Here is a 14,839-nt window from a genome sequence, read left to right on the forward strand (position 1 = left end):
TCATACACAATTTGTTGTACACTTTAAACATCGAAAATATCTTACATAAACAAAACAGTTGCAAACATGTTCTTACAAGTAGTCCACAGAGATAACATTATAGGTCTTCCACAGATTATGATATGCTTTTATATAGAGGTTATTTATATTAACAATTTGGATCATAGTTTACTTATACCGATTTTACAATTGCGATTATGTCTGTGCGTTACTATTTTTATTTATGTATATTATCGAAACATCTGAAGAAATTCACTGATCCACTTTCACGTTTTTCATTTAATATTTTATCTTCATGTTTTTTGTAATGTAAGTATATCTCCAGTTCTGCTAGGAAGTCCATTTGATGTCCTTTATTTAGTCAGTGGAGTACTTTGACATTTTCCACTATTTTTCCAAATGGGTGTCCTGTATTATGTACGTGTATTGGTATGGCTGATGTAGTGTGTTTGTGGTGTGTGTAGGCTTTACGTGCCGTTCTAGGCGCTACAGTCTGGAACTGCGAGACCGCTACGGTCGCAGGTTCGAATCCTGCCTCGGGCATGGATGTGTGTGATGTCCTTAGGTTAGTTAGGTTTAAGTAGTTCTAAGTTCTAGGGGGCTGATGACCTCAGAAGTTGAGTCCCATAGTGCTCAGAGCCATTTGAACCATTTTGTAGGCGTTATGCGTTCTGCGTGCCAGGTGTTAAAATTTCGGCCTGTTTGTCCTGGGTAGTATATGGAGCATTTCGGTCATTTGACCTTGTGTATTCCAGAGACTGAACATGGATTAAAAAAAAAACTAATGCATAATATAAAGTGTGATCATGATCCGTGTTGTTGTCCGACTCCTTCTGACAAGTGGTGTCCCGAAATTTCAATAGTAAATCTCTCCGTTATGCACACGCCTTTCTTGTAACCTCTGCCAGCGGAGGTTCTTTCGCATTACCGTAATGCTCTCTCGCCAGCTAAACGACACCGAGACGAGACGCGCTGCTCTTCGTTGGTTTTTCTCTATCTCCTCTAGCAGTCCTACCTGACAGGGATCTCCGATAGACGAACAATATTCAAGAATCGGGCGAACAAATGCCTTAACTCATTTCTTTCGTGGATGAGTTACATTTCCTTAAGATTCTTCCCATGAATCTTAGTCTGGTCTCTGGCTTTTCCAGTAACTGTTTTATGTCGCTCTGGATATTTACGCCTTTATATTTTACGGCAGTCACTATCTCCAGCTGTTTGTCATCAATAGTGTAGCTGTAATCGTTTCCAATTACACCTCGCACTACTGACACAGGCAAAGTGGTCTTTTGTCGTATTCATTTACATAAAAGTTTGTGTAATCATCTTTCACATAGCCCATTGCTTTCGCGCCAAGTTTCTTCAATATTAAGTCGCGGCGTCTGGCACAACATTTGAGATGTCCGGATCACCAGAGAGGAAACAGCTCGTCATTTTTGTACTCACTGCTATTATTCACTTGCAATTAGTCACAGAACGGCCTGAAAATATATATAAGTGAAACGCAATTACGCATGTTGCTCGATGGTTTCAACTGAATTTCATGGAACTCTTACTGTATACTGTTCCGATTCCACACCAGAAGGCTATGAAATGAAATGTGTGGCTAGGGCCTCCCGTCGGGTAGACCGTCGACTGGTGCAAGTCTATTTAATTGACGCCACTTCGGCGACTTGCGCGTCGATGAGGATGATGATGATGATGATGATGATGATGATGATGATAACACAACATCCAGTCCCTGAACGGAGAAAATTTCCGACCCAGCCGGGAATCGAACACGGACCCCTTAGAATGACGACCACTCAGCTCGCGAGGGGAACACCAGAAGGCTATGATAGCCCCACACATAAGTGGGTCGGATGCCAGCGGTGTCCAACCACTTTCACCAATGGCTGGCGTTCAAAGTGCCGCGTGTGTAGTTTTACGGAGAGCGCACATTGGTGACCGCTGTGGCTGCACGTCAAACTGTTCTAGCACCAGTGCTGTAGACTCAATGCAAACGTACACTACTAATGCCGCTTCGGTCTCATAACTGTAATCTACGATTGTCAGTTAAAGTTTATGCGAAAACTCTTAAACGCATGGAAACATTATTTGTATGTTTTTGCTGTAACCGCCGAAAGTACGTAGAATTACATGAAAAAATTGTCAACTGCAGACTGAAACTTAGCTATCTGGATCGCTTTCCTGGCATTGAACCAAACGAGTACACAAGCCGCACGTTTTAAGTCAAAAGAAACTGCTCGAAAATTCTTGGTGAAACTATATTTTTTTATTTGTTTAGCTTTAGCTTACGGCCCAAATATCGCCACTTGTTTCCTGCGTGAAAGACGGCATTTATTCTAAAACGACCAACCTGTGACACCAGATTTGACAACGCGCGCCTTCTATTTTATGCACTTTAAGTTATTTTGACACGTCAAATACAAAAATAATTATAACAGCAAGGAGTCTCAGCAAAGGAAATTTAAGTTCAATGACAAGAAATGAAAACCGTGGTTTACCGAGGATATTCTGGCGATGAGGGCAGAAAACAGATAAGAGTTTTGAAATAAATAACAAAATGAACATCAACAAAAATAAAAGATGGTTAATGAAATGGGGTCGAATCAATTTATGCACTGGCGGGGAAATTACATTAGGAGATGAAGCACTAAAAGTGTACATGAGTTTTGTTATTTGAGCTGCAAAACAACTGATGATGGTAGAAGTAGCAGTATATAAAACTGAGATTGGCAATAGCAATAATAAATCCTTATATGAAAAATTAATTAATTAATTTCTGAAGGTATTTGGCTGGAAAGGAATGGTTCAAATGGCTCTGAGCACTATGGGACTCAACTACTGTGGTCATAAGTCCCCTAGAACTTAGAACTACTTAAACCTAACTAACCTAAGGACATCACACACAACCATGCTCGAGGCAGGATTCGAACCTGCGGCCGTAGCGGTCGTGCGGTTCCAGACTGTAGCGCCTTTAACCGCTCGGCCACTCCGGCCGGCGCTGGAAAGGAGACTTTTACAAAAGACACTAAGAGAATATAAGCTTTGAATTACGGAGCTACAGAAGATTAGATGGATCATCTAACTAATGTGGAGGCACTGAAAAATCGAATCGGAGAGAAAATAAATTTCTGTCAAAAGAAGGAATGGGTTGATGGTATACATCGTGGGGCATCAAGATATCGTCAGTTAGGTAACTGAAAGAAATGTAAGGGGTAAAAACATTAGAGGGAGACCAAGGTTTGAATACTTTTAGCAGGTTCAAATGGATGTAGATTGCAGCAGATAAGCTCGGAAGAAGGGGCGTGCACGGGACTTATTAGTTTGAAGAGCTGCACTGGTTTGTCTTCTGACTGAATATCACCGCCGACACCACCACCACCACCACCACCACCACCACCACCACCACCACCACCACCAACAACAACAACAACAACAACCACCTCCAGCAAAGAACAAAACGCTGTTGCTTTCTCTGCAGTGAGATTATTAACCTGGACGCAAATACGGAAATTAGGAGGCGCGAAGCCGCGAACAAAGGAGGGCGGCAGCACTAGCCTTGCGATTTCGCGGCCGCGATAATCGATAGCGCGAAGGCCGCGAGACAGCCACAGCGCGTCCAAGACGGCTAGCGCTCAGCTCCGCCGCTGGCCGCCGCCCGCTCCGCTCCGGGCAATCGATTCGTCTGCTCGCCTGACGTATGCTCCTGCCCGTGCCCCACACGGAGCAGCCACCGACACGTCGACAATCATTTCATAACCAGTTCTGTCTCCTCCCCTAGGTAACGATGACTTTCTTAGTGCTCGATATCGTCGCGGGCAGAAGCAAGAGTTTCAAAGAATCGAGAATTAAACGGACGTCCGAGGAGGGGAATGTTTACGAATACAGCCTAACTGCTAGGGGCTCAGTCCATTTGACCACGCAGCAAGCTCCGGTATCTGATATATGTCTAACTGCTATTTATGTCTAACTGCTATTTTGTCGAAAACTGACATGGTGAGACCACGGCCGTACATAAAAACTAACCTGTATATCTAGTTAGCGTGCTTGCGTCGATATGTGAATTTAATGTCTTTATGTTGTGTCTGTAAAGAAATTAGTTTATGTATACGAACCACAGTTAATTCGCTTCTGAAGTAAGTTTTTTTTATTCTTAGTGTAATTAATACAAATATAGTATAAACGATATAATATTTTTAGTAAATTTTTCAAAGCAAAGTTACTTTTCATAACAAAAGCTAAAAATCTGTTTTCATGTTGCATTCTGATTTGGAAACTGCGACAGTTTATGCCAATTGAAGCCGTTTGTCTGTCAGTAGCTTTTTTCTTATCCCTGACGCACTTCGAGAGCTTACATCCCCATTTTGGGTGGTTTAAATTATGGAATTTCTTTCCTGAGTTTAGCCAACTATTTTGTCTTCATTTCGATGATGTTTCAGCAAAAGAATACTTACGGACGTTATAACCACACATTTATACTACTGAATGTCACGCAAACATCTTACTGCTAATATAAATAGTGACAAAGATTCGATAACGGATTGTACCACGTAATTAATTATACACTAATCATTGCGTTCAATGCAGGCAAGCGTTGTCAGAATTTTATGGTAACTGAGTAAGCCAGAAGTAATCATCTGGGGGCCGGCCGCGGTGGTCGTGCGGTTCTAAGTGCTACAGTCCGGAACCGCGGGACTGCTACGGTCGCAGCTTCGAATCCTGCCTAGGGCATGGATGTGTGTGATGTCCTTAGGTTAGTTAGGTTTAAGTAGTTCTAAGTTCTAGGGGACTGATGACCTAAGATGTTGTCCCATAGTGCTCAGAGCCATTTGAACCATTTTAATCAACTGGGGAGATGATGAGGAAGTAGAAAACAGATTATACCCCTTGGCTCTCTTCTGGCACGCAGAGAACTCTCAGTGCACATACTTGGACATGTCGGAACAATAGTGAATGCTATAATCGACTGTGAACGTGTGGTGTAGGACGAGGCGGTGATCGAAGATGAAGAACAGTGACACATTCCGACCAGAAGGGACCTCAATAATACGAAGCAGATTAGTGTAATCAGCTCTGATGAAATGTTATAACAGACCAAAATCAACAATAATCACCACCACCAACATTTAATTTGAAGAGGCACTTGGTTCTCAAGGACTATCTCAACGTGGACATTGTTTGTCACGAGCAGAAAATCAGCCTGATACGGTTCACAGATGACACTGCATTAGTCCAAAGTAAACAGAAATTATGGCTGTTACTCAATGAAATGGAATGTCTTGTTAACTGATCATTATAATACGCACATGGAAGGAAATTAAGGTAATAGGGTACGTAGATGATTAGATGTTAACACTAGGTCAACGGCCACAAATTTTCTTTGGAGAAGCTGCAGCACCTAGACATGTTAACGTGGCGACGACAATACAGCCTAAATTGCAGTGGGCACTGGTTGCCCAGTTCCTGCATTGACAATAATGCACCGCATTTTTCCTTCAACAATTCTTTATGGAACGTAATGAGAATTACACGATAGAATGGTGCTTTATCTGCACACCCTATTTTTCCACGTTATCTCCATCCCCTTCTATGGCCTTCCTCCAGCACTAAACAAGGGCGTGTATGCCTTGTCGGCCAATCCTTGTCCTGGTGGCGGAGCCAGTGCTTCACTGGGTGAACTTCCTTTGCTGATTGACAGATGCAACGCCAATTGCCGAGTCATAATGCGCCTGTCCTCGCGAATGATATCAGCTCGCTGCAACACGTCAGGTGTGACAGCCGTGGATGGTCTCCCCGACCGCTGCAGTTCGTGGAGCTCCGCCGAACAGCCTTCTCATGACCTCACCCTCCGTGCCCAGCGACTAACTACTTCTGTCGACAGAAGATGTTCCACAGACTGCAGAAGCGTTTGTAAATATTTCCCACAGTTTTTTTCTGTGCAGTGAGAAATTCAATGATGGTAGGTTCTTGTAACGTACATTTTTGAAACTGTTCCACAGCTACGGTATTTGTCGGAAGTTACAAACTTGGCGCGCACTCAGAAGACTTAAAATAATACATATCTAACGTTTCACATTCGTAGCATTGTTTTCCACCGAGGAAAAAAATGCGGTTACTTTCTGGGTAACCCTCGTACACCGTCTCTACTTCGGCCATCAGTACTTACTTTGGTGCCCGAATGGCAGAATACTTTCACCTTCCTAAGCTATTCCCTTAAGCATCGCCTGATTCAGTTGGAAGCTACTCCTTTACCCTAGTTTTACTTTTGTTTATACTTATAAATTCCTTTCCAGACATTGTTCCGTTCAACCAATCTTCCATGTCGCCAGAATGAATGTTTCACTCTGCAACGGAGGATGCGATGATACGAAATTCCTGGCAGATTAAAACTGTGTACCTGACCGACACTCTAATTCGGGACCTTTGCCTTTCGCGAGCAAGTGCTCCACCAAATGGGCTACCGACTCACGACCCGTTCTCACGGCTTTGCTTCCGCCAGTAATTCGTCTCTTATCTTCCACTCTCCTGCGAAACTTGCAAAGCCGGCACCCCTGCAAGAAAGGACATTGTGCAAATATGGATTAGCCATAGCCTGTGGGTTTCCAGAATGAAATTTTCACTCTGCAGATGAGAGCGCGCTGATTTGAAACTTCCTGGCAGATTACAACCGTATGCCTGATAGAAGCTTGGAAGGTAGGAGACGAGGTACTGGCGGAGCAAATCTGTGAGAACGTGTCATGAGCTCAGCTGGTGCAGCACTTGCCGGGAAAGGTAAAGGTCAGCGTTCGACTTTCGGTCCGGCACATATTTTTAATCCGACAGGAAGTTTCAGATCTTCCAAGTACTTTGTCACGTGACAGAAATATGTCATTGGCACATCTCTTAATTCCATTTCCGAATTTGTCTTTGGTTTCCCTTACTGCTTGTTCGTTCTACAGAACGGACAACACGGGGCATAGGCTACAATCCTGTCGCGTTCCCTTCTGAATTACTGCTTCTCTTGCATGTCCTTCGCCTCTCACAACTACAGCCTTGTTTCTGTGCAAATTGCAGAAAACCTGCTGCATTCTGACGATTGCCTGTACGATGGGTGTGAGAAAGGTACTCACCGGCAGCGATGAGCTCGGGCGCAACCAGATTGGAGAGGTCGGGCTCCTCGCCGTACCAGAAGATCCAGAGCTCCTTGGCGGCGTGCAGCGAAAGCGGCGGGTGCGTGGAGGGCGGGGCATGCGCATGCGGCGGCAGTCCCAGACCGTCGAAATGCTGGTGGTGCGGCGCGCCTTGGGCCGCGTGGTGGCCGTGGTGCTGATGGGTCGCGCCGCCCCCGCCACCGCCGCCGCCTCCGCCTCCGCCCTGGCCGCCGGCCGGCGCCACCACGCGCCGCCACACGCACAGGATGTCGTGCGACAGGCAGCGCGCGTAGCTCGCCAGCACCGGGTCCTCCAGCGGCTCCGCGCTGCTGAAGCCGCACTCGCCCCATGTCAGCTTACGCCATTTTATGCCGCATAGCTCCGTCTGAGGACGAACAGGTGCATCCGTCAGGATAACGCCCACAGCCAGTGATCGCGCTTAAGTGTCTGCCGCTCGGTATACAAGGGCATATATCTGCATCAAAATATCAAAGGGATTGACACTGGAGCACGGAAGGAAAAGATGATGTCGGTTCGCCGACACGTCCAAGTTCTAGTAGCAGCAGCTGTGCGGTTTCGTGCCTAGTATTTTCATAGGTTCGCAACTAGAGTGCAGTGTTTAGTTCACTTTGCAGAATGTTAATAATCCTTATGAATTTCCTTAGTTATTTCACGGTCAGTGTCACACATTCCGCGAAAGAAACGTGCCGCACAGCGAAACAAAGCGTATAAGAATAAATCACAATTATGTAACAGACTGCAATTGTCTGTAGGTGCTTAGTAACCGGCAGCTTAGGGACATGACAACTCTGCTCAGGACTGAAGGTGTAGCCTAATTCTTGATATGCTTCTTTGTTGCTAAGATAGCTATCCTTTAAACAACTGGCTATCACTAACTTTTGTTATTTTGATTCAGGTATATTAACAGTATAATTATTTTAAGCCAACCAGCTGGTTATTCGGCGTTGCCCGGTTATCTATTTTTATGTCATCCCATTTCCACCAGTGGCTTGAAACTACTACAGGTGTTTTACCGCCATCTATCTTTTGCTAAGGAGTAGGCCACACATATATACACACAAAATATGAGTGATTTCTTCCAGCGTTACTGAGTTGTTCGCATGACAACCACTTCTTACCATCACCTCGTTAAATATCCCCGTGTGAAGCATCGCGCCTCCCTCGGATGTATCATAACTTTTACTCTTGAGTTGCATGGTCTTACGTAACGTTTCCAACTTTAGTTTTCTCGATGGGTATATATTACTACAGACTAGGCGCTCACTTGAGCATAATATCTAAGCTGCAGTCTTGCTTTCAGTTGTCGTAAAATATATGAACAATGCAGATGCAGGAGTAATTTGTCTTCTAGCGGTTATGGAACTAAATTACGGCCGCGCAGAGTGGCCGCGCGGTTAGAGGCGCCATGTCACTGACTGTGCGGCCCCTCCCGCCGGAGGTTCGAGTCCTCCCTCGGGCATGGGTGTGTGTGTTTGTTGTTCTTAGCATAGGTTAGCTTAAGTTAGTTTAAGTAGTGTGTAAGTCTAGGGACCGGTGACCTCTGCAGTTTGGTCCCTTAAGAACACTCATACATTTTTGAACAGCTGAATTACGCAGAGGGAGATGCGCCCATGTTTTTGTACAAATTTGCTTAAATAAAATGTCATTCTCAAATACTTTGATGTACACTACGTTAATTAACAACCCATTTAATGATTTTATGTTTTTGTTACTTGAAGGACGCAGAGAGTTAGCCAACTGAGTACCGAAAGGCCAGCTTCTGAAGTTTATATGGGAACAGCGACCCGAAAACTGCAGATTCTGTATATTGAGGGAAATGGAAAGTGTTAGCGAGTTTATCTTCAGTACAGATATAAGCCATTCCTAGAGACAGAAAATTGGGTTGAGTGGCTGGGACTTCACAAGTGGAGATCGCAACACAAAATGCCCGGAGGACGTGCACGTGCAACATACCGACATCTTTCTAGCTTTGAGAAGGGACGTGGGAGCATCATACAGACAGCTGGCTGTAGTGCAATGAATGCAGAATCAGTGTTGACGAGGTGGACTCAGAGCAACAGGTGACAAAGAATGGAAGGCACGAGTAATTACTGGACTTCAACACGATGAAGTCATAACGTTGTTCGATTGGTCTGCCGAGCAGACGGATGACAATAGCTGAAATCCGGACAGTGATTATAGGTAGAGTATTGAGCGAGGCGTCTGTAACAGATTAATGGGAGCTGGTCAGAGATACCGAGCTGCCATGAATCTTTCTGCTGACACCACTCCATAGACCACAGGGACTTATGTTCTGTAGAACAAGAGTAAATTGAGACACTGAGTGGCATTATCTGGTGTTCAACGACGACTTTCGCTTCAGTTTGAGGCGCACACACCGACGTCAACACGCCAGTAGACGGCGTGGTACAATTCTCGCGAAACATCAATCTCTAACTTGGAAAATCATGTTGCGGGGGGCTACTGATACGAAACAGGGCTGATCTGGCAAGTGTGCAAGGGACATTGAAGGGGCCATTTTGTGGCAAGAGTGGTTAAGTCCTGTTGTCATACCCATCGGTAACACACACCTTGAGGATTCGTGACCCGTAGAACATGTCTGGGATGCGATAGGAAGCCAACTAACTTCAACCGACACATCAACTGTTAGAGGAATGGTGACAATTTCAAGTTGATGTTCGGAGGTTGTTTGCTTCAATGCCAGAATAAATACAAGAATGTATCCGTACCAGTGTGGGTCACAGCTCACACTGACGTTGGTGCTGGACGTCAGTTGCGAAAGTAATGAAGTCCAGTAATTTAATATGCGTTATCTGATGAACATAGCAACTAAGTTAGACAAATATCGAGTGGTGCATCATGGTATAAGCCTTTCCATTACTATTATGACCACTACAGTTCGTTTTCAAATATTTTTACATGTTCACACACACACACACACACACAAGACAAAAACACATTTACCCACACGCTACACGGACGGACGTGTGTGATGTTTCTCTTTTCTCTGTTTCTGCAAATGGCGAATATTCTTTGAATGTGTTCTACCGGTGTCGTTTGACACTGACACAACAAACACTGGTCCCCAATAACACCCTCGGCAAAAAGTTTTGAATAGGTGTGTAACTACCCACAGAGGGCCCGCGTGGGCTTTAACTATCGTATGGCAGCGAAAGATGGTAGTTATGCTAATGTAGGGAACGGATTTATGCTGGAACAAAATTAGTTCCAACTTTGGCCACAAGGTGCAAATCTGGCGTCGTGCATCCAAGAAAGACTTGTAGAAATGTTTCCACATGTAATGGATTAGAAACGGGACGTGGGCAGGAAAGCTCAAATAAACGAGAAAAGCACAATGCTGGTTTTATTAATAACTGCCGCATCCATAATTTGATCAATATGAGCACCGGGTCGTCGACAAGATGCTGCATCCGTAAAACGACGTGATCAACTGTTTTTCGCAACAGTTTCGGTGGAATCTAAGCAAATGTTCCTGTATATTGGCTTTCAGAGTAGGTACAGATTCAATGTGTCCGTGGTAAACGCATTCTTTCAGATATCCCCAGAGGCAAAAGTTACATGCGTTCAGATCACGTTACCTTGCAAGTCATGCCTCTGGAAAACCTCTGAAGATAATTCGTTTATGGGACGCTGCATTAAGCAGATCTCTCGCGAGATGAGCGACATGAGCTGTTGCCCCGTCTCACATGAAAACAGTGCTTTCCACACAGTTCCGCTCTTCCAAAGTAGGAACCAAATGTTGTCTCGATAACGTGCAGACGTCACGGTACACCTGACAGATCCTTAGGATTTGTTCTCTTCACAAAACGGGCCGAGAATAAAGGCGCTTGTGAATCCACACTACATATTCACATACGGCGAGCGCAATGGCTCCTCGTGCACAACACCCGGTTTAACAGTACCCCAAAGTCTGCAGTTCTGTGTATTCACTGCTTCCTGTAGTGAAAAATGTGCATCACTCCCTAGAATATTGGCCGGCCACATGTCATGAACTTTGTCGCTGCGGATCATGATAGGTTTCAGTTGCTGCACCGCCTGGATCTTGTACGGGTACCAGTGTCTAATAGACCACAAAACTTGCGTACTGTTGGCCACGCGACGGACTAACACTACACGGGGTCACCGTGCTGCATAGCCAGTTAAAGCAACTAACTTCCACCGGGATAGGACACCTTCCTCTTTCAGATGCCACACCAAGCTCATCCTTGTTTTCGAATTTCATCATCATCATCTTCTAAAACCATTTAATGACATCGGAACTCTTCTCAGACCTTTCAGTCGGCGACACAATCTAAATGCCGCACTGTAATGGCTGCGGTTCACATAAAACAGTTTCATTAGCAACGTACGGTCTCTCTTCTCGATAGCCATACCGTTCACCCAAGTAATGGCTTGTCAAATCACAGCGTCAAATAGTGTACAGTGTCAGATTTGCATCTGGTGGCCACAACTGGAACTAATAGTTCTTCCAGCTTAAATCTGTTCCACATTAACGTATTAGCATATCTACTAAGCTTCGCTGCCATACGATAATTACAGCCCACAATGCACCTTCGTGAGTTCCTGCACTTTAATTTTAACCACCCGGTACAATCTTGCTGCTGTGTTTACGGGCGCGTGGACACCTCAGCCGTTACGCTTATCAGCCGTTGTGAGTAGTTAGTCACGATGTGTGTGTGTGTGTGGGGGGGGGGGGGGGGCATAGACGTTGTCAACAGCCGCACGACATGACTGGTGGGAAACATTGTAAATTAAAGAAAGTATTGCAGGTGGGGCAGGTGGACTTTTTTAACCATGCACTTTAACAGTTACTGAGTTTCCTTGTTCCGCAAAACAGTATTCATGTTAGTGGTAAAAATATGCTCAAGTGCTGTTTTATCAAGTCATAGGTATACTCCAAACTAATGTTTTCGTAAAAGCGATGTCTCGACCGTGCAGTCGTACAAGGCCAATCTAGCAAAGTAGTTTCGTTGTGTTGGAGTTACAGGGAGGAGTGGAAACCATTGAGCTCATAGCGTCGAGAAAAAAGAGACTCACTTCCACTTGGAGAGACAAAACTAATTTTAAGAAAATATTTCACTGTCTTACTTCAACAATGCGTGTAAATATAGCATCAGTAACACAAGACTGCTATTATAGTGAATATTTCCGTAAGCGAGAGTACTCTACACCATCACGAGAATGACAAGTGTTTTCCGTTATGCCTTTTGTTCTATCCAAGGACAAAACAAGTTTGAATTCTGAATTCTTGTATAAGGTTTGCTCTTTTAAAAGTCACGGCCTGATTCCCCACTCCTCGTATTATAAATGACCTATGTGTTGACGATACATCTAATTTTTGATATCACGTACTTATTTCACATAGTATGGTAATTCATTTAGCTCTTGTAGCTCACCTTTCGCATGATCTTTAAAAATGCCTAGTTTCCGTACCCTTCTCTCGCATCGAGGACCTGGTACTCGTTTCAGGTTGTTAAGGTGCCTCTTGCTAATGCGAATTTTGCAAGTTTTGTCTGTCTAAAACTTTTTAAGTTAAAGCCTTGCCATCGTTCTGCAGACTGGTCACATAGAGTTATCTACATCAATAAAAAGTATATGTGAAAGAATCATCGAGAGCAATTACGTTGTTACAAGGAAATGGGACAGACAAGGCTGTATCATTTCTGGATCTCATTACGACGGATCACCAATGACTAAAGAACTTGCTTATAGTTGGCCGTGTTAAAGCGAATCAAATTTTCATGTTTAACTATCTTATTCACCGTAAGAGTATTATCAGATACTTCTTGGGACATGGAAAATAGCATTAGTCGTGCATACGTCTCAAAATACCAAATTTCATCCCGGTAAAAAGTTACTCTATCAAAGCTAGCAAACGGTAAGCAATTAGAAAATGAGATGAACATGGATAGCTCATACCTACATTTGGCGCCTGTCAGAAATTGCTACACATAGCGGTCTGCCAACGGCCAATGGAACACCGTAATATCTGCGGTGCAGCGCCCCGCGACATCTGGCGAGCCATCTACGAAGCTTACAAGGTCGAGACCAGCTGGTACGGCGGGGAAACGCCTGCGTCGGCGAGCCGCTTCCGCTACTCGCCCGTCTGCCTACCGCCAACTTCCAGCGCACAACTGCTGCCGAATCAACGTTAACACGTAACATTCCGTAGAGAGAACTACATAACTGACAGTTATTGCAGTCGCCGTTCAAACGCTAATCAGTTTTTTTTCGGTTGACTTCTTTTCATTTGGGAATATTCATTTACGTCGCCCACGAATTTTCCTTACATTTTGGTGATTATGGTGTTTAGTCTCAATTGTACGCTGTATCCACCCGTACTGTTACACATCTGCCACTTAATTACTGCGGAATGAAATACTAGATGATAAATTAATTCCTAGACTTTGTGATTTTGTCGTTGTCAACCTGTTCTGCATTTCAAAAAATAATATTATAATTAAAAAGCCTTCACCGTTTTTGGGATTCGTAGATGACATGCCACAATGCTCGTAACATTCTTAGATATGGTTAGACAATATAAAACAGCTCTTACGAAAACCCATATTTTTAGATGATACAAGTACGTAGACATATCCAATATGAGAGTGTTTTCTAACAGGTCACCTTCAAGTTTGGAGTAACTAGCTCCTACGTATTAAACAATAGAGTAACAGCTGAGTTCTCTCTACAATTACTGGAAAATATGTTAGGTTGATGCATAAGTTCGTAGCGTTTTTGTTTGAATGCTGATATTCTGGTTACTATAAGTTTATTTGTCGATTATCATTTTTATTTGTAGTTCACTGCTGTCATTTCCGTTTACATATTGCCATTTTGTCATTTGGACTTGGTGAATGGAGCTGTGGACGCTAGAAAATGGAGTGCCAAGGGAGAAATCTGAACATTTCCGGCATATTTTTTTGTTTTAGTTCAACAGAAGGGTGACACCAGCGGAAGCAGCCAGAAACATTTGCGCCGTGTATGAGGATACGCCGTTGGGCAGAGTACAGGAAGAAAATGGTTTTCTCGTCTTAAAGAGGGTCTTTTTGACGTTAATCACTCTCCACGCTCAGAAAGACCTACGGGGTTTGATGAAGATCGTTTAAAGGCAATAATACACAAGGATCCACGCTAGTGTACTCGAGAACTGCCAAATGTGATGAACTGTGATCATTCCAACATTGTGCGAAATTGCATGCAATGTGAAAGGTTCAAAAATCGTGTGTATGGGTACCACATGCTCTAAGCCAAAATCACAAAAAGCGGGTGGCCATACGTGCATCTCACCTTGCTCGTCATCAATTGGCTGGTGAACAACACCGACCTTTCCTATCCTGTACCGTTATCGGTCACGAGAAATGTCTATGCTAACGCAAGGAGAAGAATGGAATGGTTCAGTCTACACAAAGCAGAAACTCCCCGTATGAAGACCTGCGGGCATACACAAAAACTATTGTTATGCATCTGGTTGGTTGGTTGGTTTGTAGTAGAAAGGGATCAAATTACAGGGTCGACAGTCCGTTTTTCCTGACGCAAGCAAGGCTCAAGGTACAAAAACACCCAACACCACACCTAAAAAGAAAACGAATGGCACTAACAAAACACGGGGAAAACATATACCACAAGAAAAAGCAGAAGAAGGTATTAAAACCATAGAA

General features: G+C 44.1%; 1 protein-coding gene across 2 annotated transcripts in view; it reads right to left on the minus strand.

Annotated features, from left to right (window-relative positions):
- Nucleotides 1-14,839, minus strand: part of LOC126167518 (mediator of RNA polymerase II transcription subunit 13) — a 211,199-nt gene that overhangs the window by 112,206 nt on the left and 84,154 nt on the right. For both annotated transcript variants that reach the window (XM_049920483.1, XM_049920482.1), the window contains exon 2: nt 7,116-7,521. In XM_049920483.1, coding sequence (XP_049776440.1) covers nt 7,116-7,521 — 406 coding nt within the window. The remainder of the gene's footprint in view (nt 1-7,115; nt 7,522-14,839) is intronic.

The sequence above is a fragment of the Schistocerca cancellata genome, chromosome 1 (genome assembly GCF_023864275.1).
Source record: "Schistocerca cancellata isolate TAMUIC-IGC-003103 chromosome 1, iqSchCanc2.1, whole genome shotgun sequence".
Taxonomy (NCBI): domain Eukaryota; kingdom Metazoa; phylum Arthropoda; class Insecta; order Orthoptera; family Acrididae; genus Schistocerca; species Schistocerca cancellata.